We start from the raw sequence: 25674 nt of genomic DNA on the forward strand, positions 1-25674 counted from the left end.
CCAAACACTGAAATAATTCCAATAGGGTTTACTAAAGTGGCCACAGATAAGAATTCTAAAGCTGGATCAAATGTCTAGGCTAGCCTTTGTAAGTTTTGAGGTTTTATTTTGTGAATTATGTTGAATCATGAATTTGAAAAGAAATTAATGGAAATCCTCAATTTTTGGATGATGGGAATGCATTTCTTTTCCCAACAGCAGCTAGATGCAAACTTTGCACATTATGCTTGTCAAAATGAAGTGAAGTATATAAAAGCATAACAAAACAGTAATGCCAAGGAAAACGATGTCAGTTGAGAGATTAGAAATCAGTACCAAATTGAAAATCGATGTCTTATGTTATCAATATATCGAATTGTGTCCACAGAACTTATGTACCCAAAACCAGTGCACATCGATTTCTAAATACCAAAACGTAATCTATTGTCAACGCACAAATCACCTACCATAAAGTAAACTGATGTATCATTAAACAAAGAACATTGGTTTTATAAAACAAAAGCGATGTATATAATGAAACAACACGTCGGTTTTTGAAACAACAAGCGATGTCTAGAAGGGTTCCAGACATCATTTCTGAAATTGTAATCGATTTAAATGTTCAGTTAGATATTGTTCGAGATATATTTTATTAAGCATAAAATGTGAAAATATGAAGAATTAAATATAGTTAACATACAAAATTATGATGATTGCAACGATTATACATCGATTTGTGTTTAAGAAGCGATGTTGGTCGTTATCTAGGACATCGGTCTATGACGTGCTTAAAGTGATGTCTATATCTTTTACATCAGCCACAAAGAAATCGGTCAGAATTTAGTTTTACATCGGTTCTGGACTGATGTAAATGAACAGAATTCTAGTAGTGTCTGGAGTAACAATTTTTTCTTTCTCTTGCTTCCACAAGTCTGATAGTATAGGCTCTAGTCTGATGAATTCTTTGTTCAGGATGTCCGTGCCCTCCTTTGTTTTCGATGCAAGAAAACACTGTTTACTTCCAAAACAATTTAAATCACCGTACCTGCATGATATATGATTTATTATTGATTGTTCATCACACTATAACAAGACATCGATCAGTTAAGATTCACAAACGAGCCTAAAACTAATCATAATGTGTTGTTAAAAAAAGAAAAGAAAAGTAAGTGACGTTGTTAATGTAAAACAAGAAGAATTATTGAATATAATTAAATGAAGTATGTACCTGGCAAATTCTATAGCTTCATTAGGGACGTTGTCTTCATGAACTGATATTTGCATATCAGATTTTGCAGACTTCGTCCACCTCTTCATTAATAAGGATGAAGGAATCTCATTCATACGCTCATGTTTCATAACATTAAATATATGACAACATGGAATGCCTTCGCATTCAAACAGCTTACATGAATACTCCATACGAGGATTGTTTTCATCAGGATAGTAAACTGTCGTGTACTCAATCTCTTGTTTGTTATCATTGTAACTAGATGTAAAGTATACACGACTTGAACCAAACACCATAGTTCGAGATGTTATTAAATCGCCGACCCCGTCAATCTCGTTACGTACATGCTCAAACATACTATCAGTGAACATAGTACCTGCATAATGTTCCATGTTAAAAAAATAAATAAATAAATAAATAAAAAGGACATGACTAAAGTTATGTCTCCTAAAATCTTTAAGTAGATGCTAAATCTTCAAGTGAAAATAATACATGCATGATCTTCCAATTTTCGAAGTGAAGAAGTAAGGACATGACTAGAGTTATTGGACTTAAAATCCTCTTCCACAACCTTGTTCCTAAGCCGTAACAATGCCCTATCAAGTGCCGGAATAAGTTCAAATAATTTCACACCATTTTTCAGATAACCCTTCATATAGCTGTTCATACCCTCACATCTCTGAGTGCTTCTCATACAGGCAAAAAAATGGCCACTAATAAATGCCTCTGCCCATATTTGCCTCTTTTCATACATCATCTTAACCCAATCTTTATTGTGGAGGTCATGTGTGTTAACCATAGCATTCCAGCGTTTTTCAAAACCATCTGGAGTGACTTCACCCCACATACAACGTCTAAATTCAGAAAAGACATTGTTCTTACGCAGGTGCCTCCGGGCATTCTTTGCTATGTGCCATGTACACAGACGATGAGGACAACCAGGGAGTACCACTTCAATAGCCCTTCGCATTGCTTCATCCTCATCAGTCAAAACTGCAAAAGGCCTTTTGTTATTCATAGACAATATAAAGGTCTCCAAAACCCATGTGTAAGTCTCAATCGTTTCATCCATGAGTAATGCAAAACCAAAAACTGTGGTCGATAAATGATTGTTTGAACTAACAAACAACACTAACGGCTTCTCATAAGGATTGGTTTTGTAGGTACTATCAAACACCAAGACATCTCCAAAACAAGTATAATCCACCAGAGAAATAGAGACTCTCCAAAATATATTCGCCAACCTGTTATTTTCATCTATGCTAAACTTGCAGTAGAAATGCGAGTCTGTGGCAACTTTGCCTCTCATATATGTAAGTGCAGCTTTTGCATCACCCTCAAGTAAAATTTCTTGGCGTCTTGAATCTAACTTGTTGTACAAGTCCTTCATAATAAACCCGACATTCTTAAAACCTCCTGATCTATCAACAATGTATTTATATGTATGACAAGGCTTAACAGACACTCTCTGCATAGATGTGGCCAGTGCTAAATGATGATCTTCAACTGATCTTTGTGATCGAAGAAGATGCGACTCATGTGCTTGTGCAAGCTGATGTGAGTGGTTCGTTATGAAATTATCAACAATATAGGCATTAATATTCGAACGGTACCGTACCTTGAACAAGCATGGACAATTGAATCTTGTTTCTTTCTTTGGCTTGCGAAGTCTTTTCTTGTTACTCATGTACTCTTCTCTTCTTTTCCCTTGAGCAGAACAAACCAACCACAATGAAGTGACTCTCCCTGTTATGCGTATACTTAATCTCTTGTAGTCGCTTCTAACATCAAAACCCATAGCCTTTGCATAAGCATTGTAAAAGGACTCAGCTTCCTCCACAGTCATAAATTCCTGCCCTTTAAGATCTTCTGTAGACAACTTATCATACCGAAGTCCCTTATATTGCATTTCATTATAGCCACTTCCATTTATTGAACTTTGGGACACCAAACCAATATCAGATATTGAAGGTTCATATGATCCATCCATGCCTGAAACAAAGAAAATATTACCCAAGTATTAACAAACCATAATCAATTGCTCATCCATCCATTACTCATCAGCTTTTCCCTTTTTGACTAATCCACTCAACATTCCTCACTTCTTCATGTAAATAGAAGCTGCACATTTTCTAACTCACTCAGCTTGACAAATGCTGAAACCATCAAAAACATTTTTTTTTTATACAAAGCAATCTATTGAACCAATAACAGTACAAGGAAAACCAGAAACACACTCCAAACCTTACATACAAGGTGGAATGCGTCTGGCATCAAACAACATAACAAAAACACAAAGCCAACAGGCCAAAGAAACAAACAGCAAAAAGCCCAAACAAACAAAAAGAACAAGACCAGAAGAACAACACGGAAACTCACTTGACAAATGTTGACCATGCCATTTTAAAACATAGAGAACAATATAAATCCAACTAGTAATTAATAGAGTAAAACAGAGGACCAATTAAAGAGATGAAAGCAATGTAGAACTAGTAAAAGCTTCATATATATTAGATCATATTCTTAAAATCATATGAACTTAACGTAGAACTGTACAAAAAGTGAGAAACAAAAGACTACTAAAATAAAATAAAAACATTAAAAAAAAAGGAGAGGACAATAAAACACATAAAAAAACGTATCCAGAAGAATGCATATTAATTGTCACAATGGTTTCTGGTATTTGGATCCCTTTCGTAATTGTTAAAGAATTTGAATGTTCATTCAGAACTACAAAGAATTAATTTGACTGAAGCATTATAGGAAATCACAGTGTCAGTATTCATGTTTATTTTGTCAAGGGATGGATGGAATACCTTAGATATTACAGGCCAAGCTGATTTCGAAGTGCAGGGACCTTTTGGTGCCATTTCGATAGTGGTAGGGTTGTGTAGATCTTAGGTTAAAAAATTGCAACTAAAAACATGACAATGAAATTGAGCAGAGCTGGAACAAATAAAAGACACCCACTTCAGTCAATATGGTAACCTCATCTAGTCTGGCTTACTAGCTACTGATCGATTTTTGTTGCTGTTCCTATAGAGTTCAAAACTTACAATGACAAACTTGATAGTTAATTTGACTACAGCTGGAAACAGATAAAATTACACCCTCAGTGTTTTACTTGGTTTTCGTTGTCTAAATTTGTCTGAATTCTTTAGGATTTTGAAATTAGTTTTTGACTTCAAGTTCAATAGTGCTGGAATGTTGCATTCTTGCATATTCATACTGACCTTGATTTGTTCTGTCAGGCTCCTGCTGGTGCGAAGAAACCTATGTATCTTCAATTTCCGAAGCTGGAGGAGGATTATGGTCTAGCAAAGAGGGCTATGAAGGTCTACCCAAACAATGAAACCATGATAATATTGACGGCCTTTGCTTCTAAAACCAGATATTCAAGCTTCAACTTACGAACGCAGACCTCCTTCTTCTCCTTTTCTCCTCTTCACTTTGTTCCCTGTAGCGCCTCTTCAATCCTGGTCAATATTGCACATAATCATCCAATTCAAATCACACAAACCCTGAATCACATCATCCAATTTATATGAAACAGAAAGGGTTTTGTTTTCTCACTTTGTACAAGAACAAACTGTCGTTCTTCCTCTTTTCCTCATCTTCTCCTCTTTTTCAATTCTAGGGTTTTTTTTTTTTTTAATTTCATTGTAGATATGTAATTCAGAATTTTGAAAAAAAAAAAAAAAAGTTTATACAGAGTTACAGACTACCTGGTAAGCAGGTCACCACTATTGAATATTCCTGACCATCAGATATATTCAACTTTTAATTAAATCCAACGGTCTAAGATATTCAAAAAACTCATAGGGAAAGGAGATTTAAAAACCTTGGACAAATATATGTTTTAATGAAGATATCTGCATATTATACCAGAAAAAATTTATAAAAAATAAAAATAAAAAAAAACAAAAAAAAGGATATCTGCATAGATATGTGTTATAAATTGTGACCGGGACGAATTTTGAATCACTTATGCCAAGCTTTCTTCTCGAGAAAATGAGCGCACCACACTTCCATTCCAGATATTCACTTTTCCTTTAAGCTTTTCTTCGTGCGAATAGCTCTAGAAGACTAGAATCTTCAAGTGGAAAGTCGAAAAGCAACAATATATGTTTTTTTTTTGGATATATTCTTATAAAGATATCTGCAAACATATCTGCGTAGATATTTCTTATAAACTGTTGTCGGGACGAAATTTATATCATTTATGGTCGATAAAATGAGTGCACCACACCTCCATATCAATTCTTCACTTCTTCCCTTTACAACTTTTCACTTCATTTGCTTGCTTATATAATGTACGTTCTTCACATAAATCTATGTACATGACTGATAATTTACATATTTTCCTCCACCTTTCATGTGACAAGGTGAAGTCTTTTACCGTCTACAAATGGATATGCTTGTTCATCACCATGTCTTGCAAAAATCAGTTTTGATAAATTGTTGGTATGTATATTGATACTTTTGGAAGGACGAAGTTCCTAAAAATCTAGCCAAGGATTTTATCCTTGAAATAGTATAGTCTCTTTAATTGGTTACATTGTCCTTGTCTGATCATTTTTCATTCTTCTTTCAGTCAACTTCATGGATCCGACCAACAAAGGAAAAATACTTCATGGACAAGTCTAACGGGAAATTCTACAATGTGTTAACGTATATATATATATATATATATATATATATATATATATATATATACACACACAATTACCTTAGAGTAGTAAACTGAGTCATTAAAGTGATAATATTAGTCCTCAAAGTAGTAACATAAGTCCTTAAAGTGGTAAATTTTCTTAGTTACTACATTAGTCCTGAAAGTAGTAACATGAGTCCTTAAAGTGATAAATTTTTTTAGTTACCACATTAGTTCGTAAGTGGTAAAATGAGTTCTCAAAGTGGTAAAAATAGTTGATGTATGAGAAATATTAACATATCATAGCCTTACGCATTATCCTTGTTTACTAAGAAAATTACGTATAAAAGTATTCAGATTACCACACAAAAGCTCTCAAAATCACTCTTAAATCTATTGAGATAAAAAGAAAACGTTTATTCTATTTTCCTGTGGTCTCATGATCTTTCGTATGCGAGAAAGATATACTTCGTTAATAATTATTTACCACTGATCAATAATATAATATGCAAGCAATATAAGATTATTTACTTCTAAAATGGCTCAAGTAGTACATTGGGTGATTGGTGGATCTGGGTTTGAGTGGCTTCGATCAGATTGTGTAGTGGCGTGCTCTAATTTGGGTTTCTGAGTCAAGTTGTTTTCGGATTGCAGCTGCTTCAGTGAAGAGAGAAGTTTTCTGCTCTAGTTTGCTCGACGAGGCAGGCCGCTGGAGTTGACGGCGGTGGTGACAAGTTGGCATCAAGAGCGAGCAAGTACTCCTGCCAGCCAATTTTCTTGGGTTTGGGCCTAAGTCATGTGAACTAAATCTCCTATTGGCCTACTTGGATAGGTCTGATTCTCTTCAGAATTGGACCAGGTTGGAGGATGCCTTGACACCCTCATCCAACTTGGTGTTTGGCCCTGGCTGGACCCGAGAGTTTGACCTACTTGGGCAATTTAGGCATTTTAGGTTCTTTAAAGGGCTAGTTTAATTTAGATCGGCTTTGGCCGATGGAATCGGTAATTATCTCAAGTTGGATTGTTGTATCTCAATCGGCCTATGGATGGGGAATTGGCTCCTAATTGTTTGCTAGGAAGTAGTTTTCTATTTCGTACCACAATTACGTGTAGGTGGATGGAGAGCTAGGCAATGATTTTTCCTCAGAAGACACGAAGTTGTTCATTGTTTATGGGTTCGCTTAAAAAGCGGGTTCAATTTGACTCGTAATAAGTTTGCAGTACTTATATAGGAGCTTGGTTGTTACCCCGCCATTTTTTCTGTCTTTAAGTGTATGTACGCTTTGACTTTTTGACTGGTCATCTAATGCAATAAATCTTTATTAAAAAAAAAATAAAGACAAAATTGTTAGGACATGTAGAAATGACCAAACTACCATCAAACCAAGTCCCTAAACCCGCTGGCAATCATAGATCAAGATTCGTCTTAAGATATACAGGTCTAAGAAGACACATCAGACATGCATAAGCTCCGCAAAGTATAGAATATTGACTTCGTTCAGCAGGCCCTCTCTATAAATAGATAGCATCAGAGCCTCTATATGCTACATAATGGTCTTCAAAATATACTCATTAGCCATGAACCTCTCCTACTTATTAATAGAATATATTTCTCATTAGCCATGAACCTCTCCCTACTTATTAATAGAATATATTTCTCATTAGCCATGAACCTCTCCCTACTCATTAATAGAATATATTTCTCATACATAAATAAGGTAGGATTTTCCAAATTAACAGAAAATGATTTGGGTGTTGATATGCACAAAAGTATTTGGTTTAACTCTTTTGCGGAAGTAGCAGTTTTGATTAGCTAATATCGTGGAGGTTACGTGTTCAAATCTCACTAATATTAGTATGTAGGCGAGGTGGGATACAAAAAAGGTACTTCTAAATTTTTACTGATTTCAGATCGAATTGTTTTTTATCGGAGCAGCAATGGAATGCTTCTTTCTGGGAAAGTTCATTTATTTATTTACTTTCTATTTATCACTTTGTTTTATTTTATTAGAAAAGATAAACAAATAATTAATCCACAAAGGCAAAAACTCCATGTAATCAATAATATGGCACATGCCACATCATTTGGTAATGAGTTTTGGTATAATTTTTTGGGATATCAAGTATTTTCCTTTAATGTCAGGAATGGATAAGGTGAGATGAGAAAGAATAAAAAAAAGGTACTTTCAATCTGTTACTGTGATTGAATTGTACTGTGTGGAGTCTCTCCCTCTCTCTCTTCAAAAGGGCAAAGAATACCTTTGATTCCATCGTCAAAGTGTGTCCTTTGTTCAAGATTGTTGTGTGTGTGAAGTCCAATTCCAAAAAAGGAATTGAATTCCTTGGTCTAAGTTCTAAGAGCAACTTGACGAGGAATTGAAGATTAAAGTTGAGGGACGAATTGAAGTCTATGGATGATGGATTGACGCGTGACATTAATAATACCTATGACCTATGAATTTGTGAATTCGCCTATCTACCATCTCCAAAGAGTTTGAGGATTCCTTGAGGAGTGAAAAATATAATAGTGAGGACTTTAGTTGAATACTACTAAATTGTATTCTTATAGAAACGTATAAGGCTATTAAAAAGCTGTAAACTTACTTTTAAAGAGAAAAAAAGAAATTGTGAATATATTTGAAGGTGGAGCGCCTAATTTTTTATTTTTTTCTTCTGGAGCCCTTCTTCTTTCTCTTTTTTTTTTAAAAATTTTTTTCTTGAATAATCAATCCCAGCCCATCAAACTAGTCTAAATTTAAACTCTTGAATAATCAATCCCGGCCCATGTGCATTGATATATGGTATAGGTAGACAAACCGTCTTAGATACTGAGGGGGTGTATTGTATTTGGATTTGTGCAGACTTTTTTTAAATGATAGACTTTTTGAAAAGCCCACAGATTCTTTAAAAAGTTGATAGACTGCTATAGATTTATTAAAACCATTGATTTTAGCAACAGACTTTTATTGATTCATGAAAATCTATATACTTTATTATGAATGATTTCTACAGATTTCCTAGCATGTACAAAATATAAAAACAAAATATAAAGCAAATGTAGCCCAAACACAAAACAAAATAATAACTCGTTGCCTATTCAATGCTCAAGTATCTTCTAATAGAAATTGACTCAAATGAATGATTGTTAGTCTGTCTAGCGAGTTTGTTCTCATTTCTAATCTCCCAGAAACATAAATATACAATATAGATCACTTGATGTTTATGGTTAATTATTCTCATCAATTTTGTTTTCGCCGATTAACATATATTATAGCAATATTGGTCAATGTCTTGATCTATAATCAATCAAGTGAAATTCAATTGTTCAACTTTTCTTTGAACCATAATGTAAATTCAAATTAACGAGAATAATTAATTAATAAGATAAAATTTTGTATGCCATAGCAACACCGTTCAAGGTCTTAGGGGTAGACCACAATATTTGGGTTTGAAGGTTTCATAAATCATTTTTATTGCTATTAGGGTTCGAGGATTCGAAGTATTACAATTGAAAAACAAAAAAAAATCACATTCAACAACTACAATGAACATGTTGGGTATCAAAAAACGTTGATATCATAAAAGATTATAGAAAAGACAAAAAATTAAAGAAAGATAGATAATGAAGGCCAACTTCTTCATGCATAGAGAGAAGAACTTTGATAGTGTTGTAGGAGAATGGAATTGTGTATATTATTGATCATAGGTGCCCTTTAAATAGGGAATTACAAGGTATCCAAAAAGGTAATAGAATCCGATTACAATTGAATACCTAGAACACATTCCTATTACAACTCTAAACCCTAGTTTGTAGAGGCACACATTATGTCGACATCCTTCAACACTCTCCCTTGTGCCGCTCAAACTTGGTGATGATGCTTTGATTGTTGCCTCGTTAAAAACCTTGCCAGGTAACAAAAACCCTGTGGGACAAAAATAACCAACCCTGGTCGAAGGACAAAAAGAGCACAACACGTCCTTCACTCTTTGAGATCGAACATGTAGACATCATGCCTCCCCCTGATGTCAATATCTCCCCTTGATTGCTACAATCATGGGAGTTCGGATAACTTTCTCTATCTGATGCTCTTCACAGGTTTCTCGAAGGTGGATTTTGGTAAGGACTTAGTAAATAAGTCCGCTACATTATCCTCTGATCGGATTTGATTCACTTCAATATTTAGAAGTGCTTGTTGTCATTTTGATGGAGGGGAGGAGGAGCACGGAAGGTGGCATTTTGCCTTGTGGGGTCCGATCCCACACTTCCGTCATTTCTTTTCTCTCTATAGGGATAGAACAAGCCAATATCAATCGTACCTCTCAAATATCGAAAGATTGTCTTCATACCAATCTAATGGCATTGGGTTGGCGCAGGGCTATATCTAGTCAACAAGTTCATAATAATTGAGGTGTCTGGTCTTGTATTGTACTAAGTACAATAATGCGCCTATTGTACATAAGTAAGCACTTCTGCTATTAACACATCTTCGTCATCATCCCTGAGACGAAACGGATCCCTTTTAGGGCCAAGACTACAGACGACCATGGGAGTGCATTTTTGACTTTATCAAAATGCCTAAGCATCAATTGACACGGTATACAAGTTCTGAATCTAGACAAAATCGTGTTCTCCGAAGGTCCTTCCTCTCAAACTCGGATTTCAGGTGTTCAACGGTTTCCCTTAACTCTCAAGGGTTTCAATTATGTTTATCAACATAAACCGCGACAATTGCAAATCCGAAACTTGTTATGGAAACGCGTGGGCATAGTTCATCATATCCCTTCTCAATCAAGTAGTCATTTTACTGAGCATTTCAACCTCGTTGCAAATACACTCCGTGGTCTAGAGCCACTTGATTTGGGTAAATGAAGTCCACAAGAACCTTCATTATATTCTGTATCTAGATCCCCATAGAGATACGTAGTGACCACATTTGTAAACTGCATGTTCAGTTATTTGGAAACTACCAAACTGACAAGGTAGTGGAGTGCAATGACATCCATTACGAGAGTATATATCTTCTAGTAGTCAACTCCAGGGCGTTGTGAGAAACCTTGCGCTATAAGGCGAGATTACCGTTTCTTTTTCTCATCACGTTATCTAACGAAGACCTATTAATGTCAATAGGTTTTATGTTAGGAGGTGTTGGCATCTCACCTGAAATCCTTCCTCTTCGTTAGTGAATCCAATTCAACCTGGATCACATCTTTCCATTTAGGCCAATTTTCTCTACGTTGGCATTCTTCAATGGAGTAAGTTTCGATGTCATTGGTCTCAACAATTCCACGTCCTCATGTACACTAGTGTAGTTCGTAGAGATCTCTATATTCTCAGGAATTGGTTCTAACATTGAGGCGTCCCCCAACAATGTCTCTTGGACATAACCACAATCCAAGATATTCTCATGAGACGGATTTTGAGTATCAATGATCAATGGATCAAGTTCTGCCAAACTCGGTCTCTTCTTAGGGCGAGAATCCATCAAACTTATGGGTCTCCTACTCTCTCTAGCGGAACCCATGGCCTATGACGCCATTATGACACCTTTGTGGCGTCACCATACCACCATCCATGGTGGTGTTGCCGTACCCATCTTCTCTGGGTGGCACCATGTCCTCTTGTGGGGACATCAATCCTTGCAGACATGTTTGCAGCAAGTATATGTGATCTTGTCACTTTTAGGGGATCAAGATGAGACATAGTGGGGACAGAACACGACAATTCCTATCATTCCTATTGAACATTGACGTTCTATTCTCCCCCAAACGACGGGAAGACTGTCTCATCAAAGTGACAATTCGCAAATCTAGCGAAATAGAGATCGCCTGTCAAAGGTTCTACATAGCGGACTTATAGTTAGAGACACATGTCCAACAAATATATATATATATATATATGCATTCGTTGCAATGACTCATGTTGATGCGTTGTGGCGGCGCAATTGGCACATGAACCGCACACTCAAATATGCATAAATACGAGATATTAGACTCGAACCCAGTCACTAGCTGTAACGCAAATAAAAGTTGAGTGACTGCTATGAGTCGTAGATGAATTATCACAGCTGCATGCGATATTGCAAAACCCAAGCGGAAAATATTGGTGCGCATTACCAAAGTCCGGGATACCATCGTAGTCTTTTAATGGTGGCTTTTCCGCCAGATCAATTGGGTTGTACATGGGAATATGATACTTGATATCAATACCCAATGATACGCAATAGTCATCGAAAATTTTCGATGTAAACTCTCTAGCATTATCAAGTCAAATTGACTGGATGGGATGATCTGGGTAGTGAGCCCGTAGCCATATGTTATGTGCTAGGAGTGTAGTATAAGCAGCATTATGAGTGGATAATGGTAGAACACGGGATCAGCGTGTTTGCGTATCAACCAACACCATAAAACATCTATACGGTCCGCAAGTTGGTTGATCAAATCCACAGAATTCCCTTAGATTCTTTGTGAGAATGGAATTATTTCCTCAATCTCCTTTGCATAGGATGGTCTCAATCCTAAATAACAGGATTTACAGAACGAAACATGGGCCTTATAATCAACCAATAAAGGTTTTGGTTAAGCCACAATGTCACAATGGACTTGAGAAGTAGGGAGAGGAGCTGAATAAGGGTTTATGGCGTCAATGCCATATATTTACCGCAGGGGGTAGGCGGCACCGGCCATGTGTGGCCGGTTTGTGCACAATCATGGCGCCATGAGGCGCATGTGCAGCTCCTCGAACCAATTCTTGGTTCTTACTTTTCTTCGTTCTGAAAATGGATGTCCGTGTAAAGTTTTGTATACACGGATCATCATGTCAAAGCCTATATGTGTCAGAATCTCATAAGTCGTCTCTCATGACATGGTTGGATTCAATAACTCGAATAGTGGTTGCATACAACCCACTAGAGCGACACATAAGTTTCTCTAATACTTGTTTATGTTCGTAGTCATTAGAGGTGATGCAAAGGAACTCTGTCCATTCTCATAATGTGTTTCCACATGAAAACCATTGGCCCTTATATAATAAAGTCCGAATTAAGGTATGTCCAAGACATTAAGGAATTGACACTTTATTAATAGCTAATGATTACATCAAAGTTTCTTAACCAAAGTCTAATCCAAAAATAAATTCAGACTTAGACAGATTGTAGTCACTCAATCCGTTCAGTGACTCCAATCAAATATGACCAGGAAAGTAGGAAGAGATGTCGGTTGAGCGAGGCTCTCTTAAGTACCACTAATCTCAATTACTTTCCTAGATATCATACTTAATTAGGTGAGCCAAGTGAGAAAGAGTTAAAACAAAATGTCATTTATTGATTTAAGGCATAACTGCCATTACATAATTCTTGGCAAAATAAAAGACTATTCGAAATAAAAATCTGTGCCATTTTGTCTTCATCGCCAGATTTAAAGTCTTTTTGAACTCGATATCTTGATCACTGTGAGGCAGCTACCTTCTTAGGTACATTGCAAACTCAGGCCCATTGATCAGACGTTCCATATCAGAAATAGATACCATGAAGAGGACTCTCCCTTGATTGAGGCGCATTGGCGCAATGTGCATGGTCCCTTGGACCTGAGGCGTTGGAAAATTATGACCATGACCAACGTTGGCTCTATGGTTTCCAACCCTTAGTCCCTCAAAATCATGGCTCCTACGGTGGCGTGATTGTCGCCTTTGGCGACTACCTTTATGAGCATTTCGATCATATGGATCATGATGTCTATGGCGACTTTCTCTAGCCATGGGATGATGCTTTGGATAGCTATCTCGAAGCCTATCAATTTCCCTTTTCACAAGCTCATTGTCTTGCCTTTCAGCAATTTCCATAGCTTCAATAAGCTTTTGAAAGCTTGTAATCCGTCTTGCATTTATATGAGTCTGAAATAAATCACAAGATCTTATAGCATAGACAGGGAAGGTATTGAGGGTTTTCTCAATCAATTGTTCTTCCGTGATCGTCTTGCCACAGAAGCGCATCATTCCTGTGATGCAGTGATGCGGAGAGCTTCCAAATAAAATTGTATGACTGTATCAAAGTCAGAGAAGCGAAGATCATTCCATTCTGCTTCTAATTTCGGAAGGATGGAGTCACGAACATTGCCATGACGTTCACGAAGCGCTTGCCAAAGCTTTATGGCGCTATCCTCATTCATGAACTCAAACTGGAGGTCTCTATCCATATAACACATCATTAGGGCAAGTGCCCTGGAATTGTCAATCTCAGTTTGAGGGTCTGGAGAAGTTCCTTCAGAACAAAGCTCTTGGATTGTGTGCAATAGATCACGGGAAATAAGATGGAGCTCAACGTCCTGAGCTCACAATATGTATCTTTTGCCTGCATAATCCAATGGAACAAAATCGAGTATGTTCGAGTTTGACATCCTGAAAAAAGGGTGAAACAAGAACAAATTAGTTTCGGAGCTAAACTTCCACGAAAACTAATAATAATAAGATTTCCGAGCTATGCTACCAAGAAATCAATTTCCAAGAATAATTGGATTAGACCAAACAATGATGTTTTAATATGGTCACAATTTGATGCATACGGACGCTCTTAGTCCAAGCATTATGAACACTCTTAGTTCATACGAACGCTCTTAGTTCATTTATTATGAACACTCTTAGTTCATTGGTTACGAACGCTCTTAGTCTGTTAAGCGTGAATCCCCACAATTCCGCTTATTAAATAATCGAACCCATGTTCGTATTATACAAATCCTGCATAAAATAAAGGAATTTAAAAGACAAGAAAGCAGAAACTTTAATTACAAAAGCTTACTTGATGATTCGGGGCTTGAGAACACGTGCGTGTTAGAGCAGGCGTGTTAGGGCAGCAGCAGCAACAATTGGCAGCCGGAGGTGGTTGACTGGAAGTCGTTGCCGGAGGTGGTCACCGGGAAAGCTTGGCTTGGTGGGCTGCCCTTTCATCTTTTTCTTCTTCCTTTTTACTTTCTTTCTTTCTTTTGGTTTGGCCCTTTTTTTTCTTTTCTTTTCTGATTCGGCCCAAGCCTGCACCTCCTTTTTTTTCTGGCACTTGGGCCATAGGCCCTAGGCTGCCCTTTTTTTTTTTATAGTCTTCTGGGGCCCTTCTCCTTTACTTCTTCTTCCACGTTTTCTTCTTCTGGGGCCCACTTCTCCTTTTCTTCTTCTTCCACGTTTTCTTCTCATTCTTCTTCTGGGGCCACTTCTCCTTTTCTTCTTCTTCTTCCACGTTTTCTTCTCTTTCTTCTTTTCTTTCTTCTGTTTTCTGGGTTTTTTTTTCTCTTTCAACAGCAGGAGTTGCTGCTGTGTTGACAGGCTGCAGATGCAGGGACAGCAGGGAGGCAGCAGCGTGTGCTCGGGCTGGTGCGCAGGTGTGTGTGGGCTGGTGCGCGGATTGGTGCGTGGACTGGTGCAGCAGCAGTAGCACGCTGGCAGTAGCAGGCAGCGTGGTGTGCAGGGAGCAGCAGTAGGTTGGTCGCTGGGTGCGCGGGTAAGGTTGGAAGGATGCAGTAGCACGGGAGCAGGAGGCTGCAGGTCATGTGGCAGATGGTTGGGGCAGCAGGGGCTGCAGCAGAATTTGTGAGAGAGAGTTTTTAGGTTTTTTTTTTTTTTCTTTTTTTTTTTGGGCTAGGGTTAGAACTCGTGCTGATAACGTGTTGTAGGAGAATGGAATTGTGTATATTATTGATAATGGGAGATCTTTAAATAGGGAGTTACAAGGTACCCAAAAAGGTAATAGAATCTGATTACAATTGAATACCTAGAACACATTCCTATTACAACTCAAAATCCTAGTTTGTAGAGACACACATTATGTCGCCATCCTTCAACAATTAGACCTTTTTTTTTTTTTTTAAAGAGAAAACTTTGACAGACTTTTTCAAATCTTTGGTCTGGAGGCTGGAAAATTATTGGAGTTTGGTATGTATAGTTAACACTACAAAGTCCACGATTATCATCCGTTTCTAGTGAATTGAATATTTTGAATTGATCTTGATAAGGTTCGACCTGGTCATCAGAGTTCATCAATGCTTTCCCAATATGCGTGCTTTATGGTTAAGAAGTCTTTTTCTTGTATATAATACAACTTCAGGAAGCTGCTTCTTTGAATTAGTCCTTCAAGCTTTAATTGGTGTACTACAACATTTGAAGACACTCGTCTTGGAAAAATATGAAAGACCAAGAGCCCAAAGACCATGTTTATATGAAAAGGGATCAAGACCTAAGGTTATTTCAAACTACTAATGATGTGAATATCTGAACACCAATAACCTGAAAAATTGCAAAATGTAAACTCCTATATATAGGTGAAAAATTGATATAAGCAAGCTGCAGAAGTGGTCATATATTGCAAAAGTAACATTCTCCTTTGTTCCATGGCTTTTAAACAACCATATCCTTTATATTTTCTTCATATCCTTCTACTGCTACCATGTTCCATCTTTGCTCAAACTCAGATATCATTAGGCTCAAACCTTACTGCACTAAATGATAACTCATCCTGGCCATCACCATCTGGTGATTTTGCTTTTGGCTTCCGAAAAATTGGAGAAGATGGCTTCCTATTAGCCATCTGGTTCAATAAAGTGAAAGAAAGAACTATTGTCTGGTCAGCCAATGGTAACAATCTAGTGCCTGAGGGATCCAAAGTTGAACTTACCACTGGTGGCAAGTTTATGCTGAATGATGCAACTGGTAAACAAATATGGATGGCTGAATCTTCTGGTACTGGAGTTGCCTATGCAGCAGCCATGCTCGACACGGGAAATTTTGTGCTGGTTGACCTCAATTTAAACAATTTGTGGGAGAGTTTTGATGTACCAACTGATACAATCCTACCTACACAGATTCTAAATAGAAGCATCACACTCTACGCCCCATTTTCAGCTTCAAATTACTCAAAAGGAAGGTTTTTTTTTTAGCTACATCGTGATGGAAATCTCATGCTTTGCACAACATTCTTCCCACTGGATACTGCAAATTTTGCTTATTGGTCCACCCAAACCCATGTTGGAAATACTGGCTTTCAGGTCATCTTCAACCAGTCTGGCTCTATTTACCTTATAGGCAAGAACGGAAGCATACTTAACATATTTTTGTCTAATTCAGTTTCAGTCCAGGATTTCTACCACAGAGCAACTCTAGATTATGATGGAGTTTTGAGGTACTATGCTTACCCCAAAAGGACCAGCCAGCCTATCAGGACTTGGTCCATTCAATCTTTCATACCTTCAAACATATTTTTGGGAATTGAAGGTATAGGAGTTGGTGCTTGTGGGTTCAACAGCTTTTGCAGACATGATGATCAAGGACCAAACTGTGAGTGCCCCACTATTTACGCCTTTATTGATCCGAATGATGTGTTTAAAGGATGCAAACAAAACTTTGTTCCTCAAAGTTGTGGTGAAGCCTCACCAGAGATGGATATGTTTGATTTTCAAGAGATAGAAGGCACAGATTGGCCTGATTCTAATTATGAGAAGTTTAAGCCTGTAACTGAGCATTGGTGCAGGCAGACTTGTCTTGGTGATTGTTTTTGTGACGTTTTCTACTATGAAAACAATGTCTGTTCGAAGAAGAGAATCCCTCTTTCAAATGGGAGGACTGGTTTTGGTGGAAAAGCTCATATCAAAATAAGGAAAAACAATTCCACTTTGAGACCTGGAGGCACCAATACGAAAAAGAACAGTTCAACTTTGATCCTCATCGGAACAGTTCTCCTATGTAGCTTGGGTTTTCTGAGCTTTCTGTTACCATTCATAACCTATATATGGTTATTTCTAGTTCATATTCTAGAAAAGGAAAGGCGGGTCAACCTTTCCCATCCTTTGAAGAAGTGAATCTGAAATGTTTCAGTTATGCGGAGTTACATGATGCTACCGAAGGATTCAAGGAAGAAATAGGTCGCGGAGCTTTTGCAACAGTATTCAAAGGAGTTTTGGCATTTGATGATGTTCAATGTGTTGCTGTCAAAAGAATGAACACTATGGTTGGAGAAATAGAGTGTGAATTCAAAGCTGAAGTGAGTGCAATTGGCAGAACCAATCACAGAAACCTAGTTAAACTACTAGGCTTCTGCAATGAGGGAGAGAACCGGCTTCTGGTATATGAGTTTATGAGCAATGGCTCTCTAGCAAGCTTCCTTTTCGGAGAGTCAAGGCCAAACTAGTACAACAGAAGTCTAATCGCATTAGGAGTTGCTGAAGGGCTCTTGTATTTGCATGAGGAGTGCAGCAGCCAAATCATACACTGTGACATTAAGCCTCAAAACATTCTTCTTGATGCCTCATTCACTGCAAGAATATCTAATTTTGGGTTAGCCAAGCTCTTGAGAACAGACCAGACTCGAACCACAATGGGAATCAGGGGAACAAGGGGGTATGTGGCCACTGAATGGTTCAAAAACATACCTATCACAGTGAAGGTGGATGTTTACAGCTACGGCATTTTGCTATTAGAAATTATTTCATGCAGGAGGCATTTTAAAGAACATGTAGAGGATGAAGATCAAATGATACTAGCTGATTGGGCATATGATTGTTATAGGCAGAATAAATTGTATCTGCTATTGGGGAGTGATCATGAGGTGATCAATGACATCAAGAATGTCGAGCAGTTTGTGATGATTGCTTTGTGGTGCATCCAGGAGGATCGGTCACTTAGACCTAGCATGAAGAAAGTCACTCTAATGCTTGAAGGAATTATCAAAGTCTCAGCTCCACCAGATCCATCGTCTCTTGCAACTTCAAATTAAGTTAGTAGTGCAATTTTGCCATTGTTGTTTTCAGATTCAAAAATTAAACTATGTTTCATCATCAAAGGAGTCAAAACTATAATATGTAATCTATATTGTATGCTGAGAACAGTACGTGACTGTGTCCATCCAGTAGTAGCAATCATGTTGAACTGGCAGAATGGCCAAAGCAATGTAAAATTGCTCTATATAGTTTGGCATTCTTTGCCTAGAAGGTTTACCATACAACTGACCAACTAAAATTCAAGATTACCCTTTACATTACCAATTCCAATTCCATCCAGAACTTTGTATTCAGTACATAATCATAAAATCAAAATCATGAGATCAGTGAGACCCACTATGGAAAATGCTAAAATTAAGGATGCTTGAAAGAAAAGCCCAACAGCAGAAGCTAATTATCACCCATGTATATATATTAGTCAGTTCATAACTTCATACAGATAGTACTCATAGTTCTCTCTACATTCACCAGCTATTGCTCGCTAAAAATCCAGCATGTGAATAGGTTTTGCCTTTAAAAGATTCAACATTCTGAAATGTTTTTAGGCATGCATTTTCACCCTACTAGCAGCAACTATGATGTAGGACGAGATTTTAACCAATTTCAACAAAGAATCTCAAAAAGAAAGAAGTGTCTCTACATTAAGGAGAATGATTTTAATATTAGAAATTGGTATTCAAATAGGCTTCTTGATGATGAAATTAATCATAAATTACTCTTTTGGATATATCGGGATTTTCGAGCAAAATCTTGATTGGGATTCCAAATACTTATTTGCGTAATATTCTTTAGTATCTAGGATTTTATTTTCGATTTTTATTCAATCAGTTTTAATTAGGTTTTCTAGTTTTAGTCTATAATAAATTATTCTTTTTGTTTTCTAGTTGTATTAGGTTTATGCTATGTGCCCTATATATAAGGCACCTCTTATATTGTAATTTTGATTCAAGTTATCAATAAAAAAACCCAAATATTAGAGAAGTTTCTCTATGTTTCTTACGGCTATGTCCGTAATTGCTAGTGGATTCTAGCTCATCTCATATGACTTTCAACGCTTGACGGAGCCTCTTACTATCATGTTCACGCTTCCCGCATCACAAAGTGGGGACAGACCACGACAATTCCTGTCTTTCATGTTGAACATTGTTCTTATCTCCCCCTAACAACGGGAAAACTGTCTCATCAAAGTGACAATCCGCAAATCTAGTGGTAAATTGATCACCTGTCAAGGGTTCTAAGTAGTGGATAATGGTTGGAGAGTCATATCCAACATAAATGCCTAATCGTTTTTTAGGACCCATTTTGGTACGCTGTTGCGGCGCAATTGGCACATAAACTGCACACCCAAAAATGCGTAAGTGTGAGACGTCAGGCTCATATCCAGTAACCATCTGGGACGTAGAAAAAGGTTGAGTGGCAGTAGGCCTCAGACGAATAAGCACAGCTGCATGCAATATTGCATAGCCCCAAGCAGAAATAGGGAGATTGGTGCGCATAACCAATGCTCTACCAACCATTTGAAGTCTTTTAATGGCAGCTTCTGCTAGACCATTTTGAGTGTGAACGTGAGGAATAGGATGTTCAACCTCAATCCCAATGGACATGCAATAGTCATCAAAAGTTTTTGATGTAAACTCTCCAGCATTGTCAAGACGAATTGACTTAATGGGATGATCAGGGTGGTGTGCCCTTAACTTAATGATTTGTGCTAGGAGTTTAGCAAATGCAGCATTTCGTGTGGACAAAAGCATGACATGTGACTAGCGTGTCGATGCATCAACCAACACCATAAAATATCTAAATGGTCCATAAGTTGGTTGGATAGGTCCACAAATATCACCTTGGATTCTTTATAAGAATGGGATGTTTTCTTTAGTGTCCTTTGCATAGGATGGTTTAGATCCTAACTTTGCTAAAGAGCAGGCTTTGCAAAACGAAAGATGGGCTTTGGAAGCAACTAAGGAAGAATTTGGTTGTACCACGAAGTCACAATTGACTTTAGAAGTAGAAAAAGGAACCAAGGAGGCATTAGTGGCATCAATACCATTTTTGGGCCACAGGGGGTAGGCGGCTCCGGCCCTACTTTGGACTGAATTTTGGTTCTGACTTCTTTTCGTTTTGAAAAATGGATGTCTGTGTGATGTCTTTACTATACGGATCATCATATAACGACCTGGGTGTCCCAGACGGTCGTGCTAAAGCCTATATGTGTTAGAATCCCATAAGTCATCTCTCATGACATGGTTGGATTCAATGACTCGAATAGTGGTTGCATACAACCCACTAGAGCGACACATAAGTTTCTCTAATACTCGTTTATGTCCGTAGTCATTAGAGATGATGCAAGGAACTTTTTTCCATTCTCACAATGTGTTTCCACATGAAAATCATTGGCTCTTATATCTTTAAAGCTCAATAGGGTTCTTCCAGCCCTAGGAGCATATAGAGCTTCGGTGACATTAAGACTTATGTCATCTGGTCCTCGACCATGGATCAATTGTGATGGTCCAGCCATCGTAGTCACTGAAGATCGACTAGGCGTTATCCATAGGAATAGTTGCCTATGTCGCAATATAGTATGTGTGGTGCCACTATCAACAAGGCATTCCAACTCTCCAGGAAACATACTGAAAAATAATAAAGTTCGAAATTAAAACATATTCATGACATTGAATAATAATACGATACTTTATTAATAAAAATAGCCAATGATTACATCAAAGTTCCCAAAGTCTAATCCAAAATAATAAAAAAACTTTGACAAATCGTAGTCACTCAATTCATTTGGTAACTGCAATCAAATATGACCAGGAAAGTAAAGAGAGATGTTGGTGGAGCGAGGCTCTTTTATGTACCACTAATCTCAATTACTTTCCTAGACATCATACTTCATTGGGTGCGCCACATGAGAAAGAGTTAACACAATTGTCATTTATTGACTAAGGCATATTGCCATTACATAATTCTTGGGAAATAAAAAGGACTATTCTAATCAAAGTCTGCAGCATCCTTGTGCACTTCATCGTCAGATTTGAAGTCCTCTATGGTGAGGTTAACATCTTCACCATTTTCTTCTTCTTCTGCAAGGTATACTTCTTGCTCCCTCAGGTCCCTGTATGCTCTATATCTTCCAGCTAGTTGCTCGCTCGCTTTGCATTGCTTGAACCAATGCTCACTTGACCCTCATCGATGACACACATCATTGTGGTTGCCTCCCTTCAATTGAGGTGCACGTTATGGACGTTCCCTAGGGGGGTTGGCGCCACCTCCATGGCCCATGGCGCCACCACCACGGCTAGGGATATCACGACCACCTCTCCCACATGTGGCATTACCACCACGTGCATCCGCACCAAACTTGCGATTTCCTTCCTGGTTAGGGCGGTTTTATCGACCCATACGTCCCTCATGTCCCTTATTCTTAGGGTTCCGCTCCTTGTGCCCTCCTTTGGGTGCATTATAATTCGCCTCATGAACGCTCTTAGTTCCAATGGGCCTTGAATTATAATTCCTCATAAGTATGTTATCATGTTTCTCAGCTACAAGCATAAGATTGATAAGCTAATGAAGCCTTGTGATCCATCCAGCATTGACTTTGGTACGATACTGCTTTGAGACCACAATTGGAGAGACGGGGAAGGTGGAGAGAGTTTTCTCAATTAGCTCTTGCTCTATGACAAGTTGTCTACAAAATCTCAACATAGATTGTAGGCGAAAAGCTTCTGAATTATATTCAGCAACAGACTTAAAATCGGCGAAGCGCAGATTGTTCCATTGAACCTTCAAGTTAGGGAGGAGGGCTTGGACATTGCCAAAGCGCTCTTCTAGCGCTACCCATACCTCTCTTGCATCCTTGATCGACATATACTCCAATCTGAGTACTTTGTCCATATGACGTCGCATCAAGATAACTTCTTGAGCATGCTTTGTAGGTGTTCGGATGAACACAAGATCTGGGTTAGGTGCCTGGATTATGGGTAATATTCCCTTTGAAGTAAGGTGGTTCTCAACATCGGTTACCCAACTGTGGTAATCCGAGCCTGTTGAGTCAAGCATAGGAAAGTCAAGCCTTGGTTCATTTGACATCCTGAAAATAAGAACAGAAGATGTACTAGTTTCTCGGAGCTAAACTTCCACAAAAACTAAAATAATAAGATTTCCGAGCTATGCTACCAAGAAATCCATTTTCAAGAATCTTTTGGATTAGACCAAACAATGATATTTTAATATGGTCACAATTTAATGTTTGCGGACGCTCTTAGTCCTAATATTATGAACACTCTTAGTTCATTGATTACGAACGCTTTTAGTTCGTTTATTATGAACACTCTTAGTTCATTGATTACGAACGCTCTTAGTTAGTTAAGCGTGAATCCCCACAATTCTACTTATTAAATACTCGAAGTTATGTTTATATATTTCAAAATCCTGCAGCAAATAAATGAATTTAAAGGACAAGAAAACAGCAACTTTAATGACAAAAGCTTACTTGATGATTCAAGACTTGAGAACACGCGCGTGTTGGAGCAGGCGTGTTAGGGCAGTAGCAACAACAGCAGCTAGTGGCAGCACTCAACGTCCCGAACCTAAATTTAACCGTTTACTAGTCATTTGGACGGTAAATGACAATCACTTCCACTTTTTACTTGTTTTGATACTTTTAGTGTCCCTAAACGTTGACTTTTTGTTCGGGTCAAAATTTGAAAAAATATTCTTCATGAAAGTTGTAGAAGACGTTAAACCAAGCACGTGCATATGTGGTACATAAAAATCGGAGCTCGTATGCGAAAGTTATAAGCGAAAATATAAAAGTTACTGTTCACGGTAACTTTCTATAAATATAGAAAGTTGTTGTGGTGAGTTACCATTTTTGGAAACTTACCCATTTTTCTCTTTCTTCTTTCCCGATCATTTTCTCCTCTTCGGTCCGATTCTTCCTCCTTCGATTTCTTCCTTCTCCGGCCGACTCACGACGAAATCGGGGCACTGGCAAGCTCGCCTCTTCCTCCTTGTCACATTTGTGGTGGTGTTTTGCAGTGATTCGGCCGGAGGAGCTCGATTTTGAGCCGTGAAGTTCACCATAGCCGATCGGAACTTTCGTCGATTTTCGGCTATTCCAGCAGTCTCCGGCGACCAAACCAGTGTCGAAGGTTCGGTTTTTGCCAAGGATCATTTTGCCCCTAGCCTTGAGCCACGATTTGCAGTGTGGAGGTCGAATCGACGATTTCAAATCCTAGAGTTCTTGGGTTTTTCTGGAAAAACTGCACCAGCCAAATTCGATCACTTACAGGTAAAATTGAAATTTGTTGTAGTTGTGAAAAATGCTTGGACTGTTGAGTAGGTGCTGCTACCAAAGTTTGGTGGCCATCGGAGGAGGTGACCAGCGGCGCGTGGGGCCCACGTGCCGCCACTGTAGTTGGCGCATGGAGGCGCGTAGAGCTATTTCCTGACTTCAATTTGTAGCCTATTAAATCCTATAATTGTTGTAGGGGTTGGTTATGTGAGTTTGGTGAATTTTGGAGGAGTTTGGAATTGTTTGTGATTTTCCGAAGTTCGGAGTTTTGTGATGGGGAATCCGGCCGCCGGATTTCCCTCGTAATCGTTGTGGAATATGTAAATCGAGGAATTGGTGTTATCGGTGTGATTTGGGTTGAATCCGAGAAGTAATGGAGATGGGGATTTTCGGGTTTTGTTTAGGTCGTAATTATTTATTTGAATTGTCGTTTATGGAAGTGTAATTGTGTACAAGACGAGGTACTAACTCATCACTCGACAAGGACCCTTACGCTTGGATACCACGTAAGCCGTATACTGTGAGTGGACTTTTGTTTTCTAAATATTGATGCATGCGATTGATTTTCCCAAAATAAGTATTCAATTAATTATCATATTATTATAGTCTACTTTCGGAAATGGATATTGTTTTATCTTGGTTTTGTTTTGGGAAATGGATTAATGATTTAAATTATCGTTTCAATTATCGAGCATATTATTTAGATTTAAGTAGTCATTACCATATCGATCAAAATTTCGAATTGAAGTTTGTTATACCCGATTTTGAATTTGTGATTTATATTGATTTTCAATGAAATAGTTTCCGAAGTGATTTCCCGAATTATTTATATTTTCACTTATTGATATTGAAATTTATGGAAGGTTTTCGAAAGTGAGAATTTTACTCATCTATTATTCCTAGCCTAATTATTTACGAATTCAAGAATATTTTGGGTGTGCAGGGTCACACCATTGACTTCTATTTACTTCTTGTGAAGTATTGGGGAAGCCCTTCTGTTTTCGATTTTCATGGTTTTAACCCACCATACCTGGGTTGCTATATTATATTGCTAGCTAGCCTATTAGTACTCCTCCCTACTTACTATGTCTTTGTGGGTGAGTAGAGCAAAGCATGGGATGCTCTAGATCGAGTGTGGGACACTCCGACCCGAGCCTGGGAGGCTCCCTTCTTTTCGTATGGTGAAAATGCTTTCCCCATACTATTTAATTATCTTTGACTAGCGGGGCTAGTCCGGTTTTCACTTATACCAGCGGGGCTGGCTTGGTTTTTTTACGAGATGCTCGTTTTTAAAGATAATTGTCTTTACTCATTGCATGCATCAGATTTTTAAAGTAATAAACGTGGGAAAGTATAAACTTCTTTTATTTTATAATTACTTATTTTTGTCCACTCACGCTAACGTTTTATGTACTTTCCCCCTAGGCCCTTCGGTTTCTTTGCCCAATCTACAGAGTCACTGGTTCGGCAAAGTAGGATTCGAGGCATAGCATCTGCTGCTGTTGTTTTCTATATTGTAGGTTATTTATTGAACCCACTTGTATCTTGAATTTTTTTTCCTCCTTTAGATTGCTCTGATAACCTGTGGGACAAATATTGTAAGTTTGGATTATGTTGTATGATTCGTATTTAGTTGTAAATTGTGGAGTTGTTGTGATTTGGGGAGCAGGGCGGCTCCAGAAGAATAAGGATGGTTTATTAGAAGTGTGATTGTGCTTTACAGGTTTTTGGGTAGTCCATTTTAGGGGTGACTCTGCCAAATTTTTGGTA

General features: G+C 38.0%; 1 protein-coding gene and 1 pseudogene across 1 annotated transcript; one reads left to right on the top strand and one right to left on the bottom strand.

Annotated features, from left to right (window-relative positions):
* Window positions 1-438: 438 nt before the first annotated feature.
* LOC112164298 (protein FAR1-RELATED SEQUENCE 5-like) lies at window positions 439-3200 on the bottom strand. The gene is made up of 3 exons (XM_024300517.1): window positions 1703-3200; window positions 1208-1586; window positions 439-442 (listed from the first exon to the last, which is right to left on the bottom strand). Exons 1-3 carry the CDS (start codon window positions 3198-3200, stop codon window positions 439-441), a joined length of 1881 nt encoding a protein of 626 aa, XP_024156285.1.
* Window positions 3201-3879: 679 nt separating this feature from the next.
* On the top strand, window positions 3880-18607 carry LOC112164299 (annotated as a pseudogene).
* Window positions 18608-25674: the final 7067 nt, after the last annotated feature.

Source organism: Rosa chinensis, chromosome 5, assembly GCF_002994745.2.
Source record: "Rosa chinensis cultivar Old Blush chromosome 5, RchiOBHm-V2, whole genome shotgun sequence".
Taxonomy (NCBI): domain Eukaryota; kingdom Viridiplantae; phylum Streptophyta; class Magnoliopsida; order Rosales; family Rosaceae; genus Rosa; species Rosa chinensis.

What these genes read in the sequence shown, in the direction of transcription:
- LOC112164298 (XM_024300517.1), bottom strand. Translation starts at nt 3,200, where the DNA reads ATGGATGGATCATATGAACCTTCAATATCTGATATTGGTTTGGTGTCC. An exon ending in AAAATTGGAAGATCATGCAT is followed by an intron (nt 1,587 to 1,702) that starts GTATTATTTTCA and finishes AACATTATGCAG; the next exon opens with GTACTATGTTCACTGATAGT.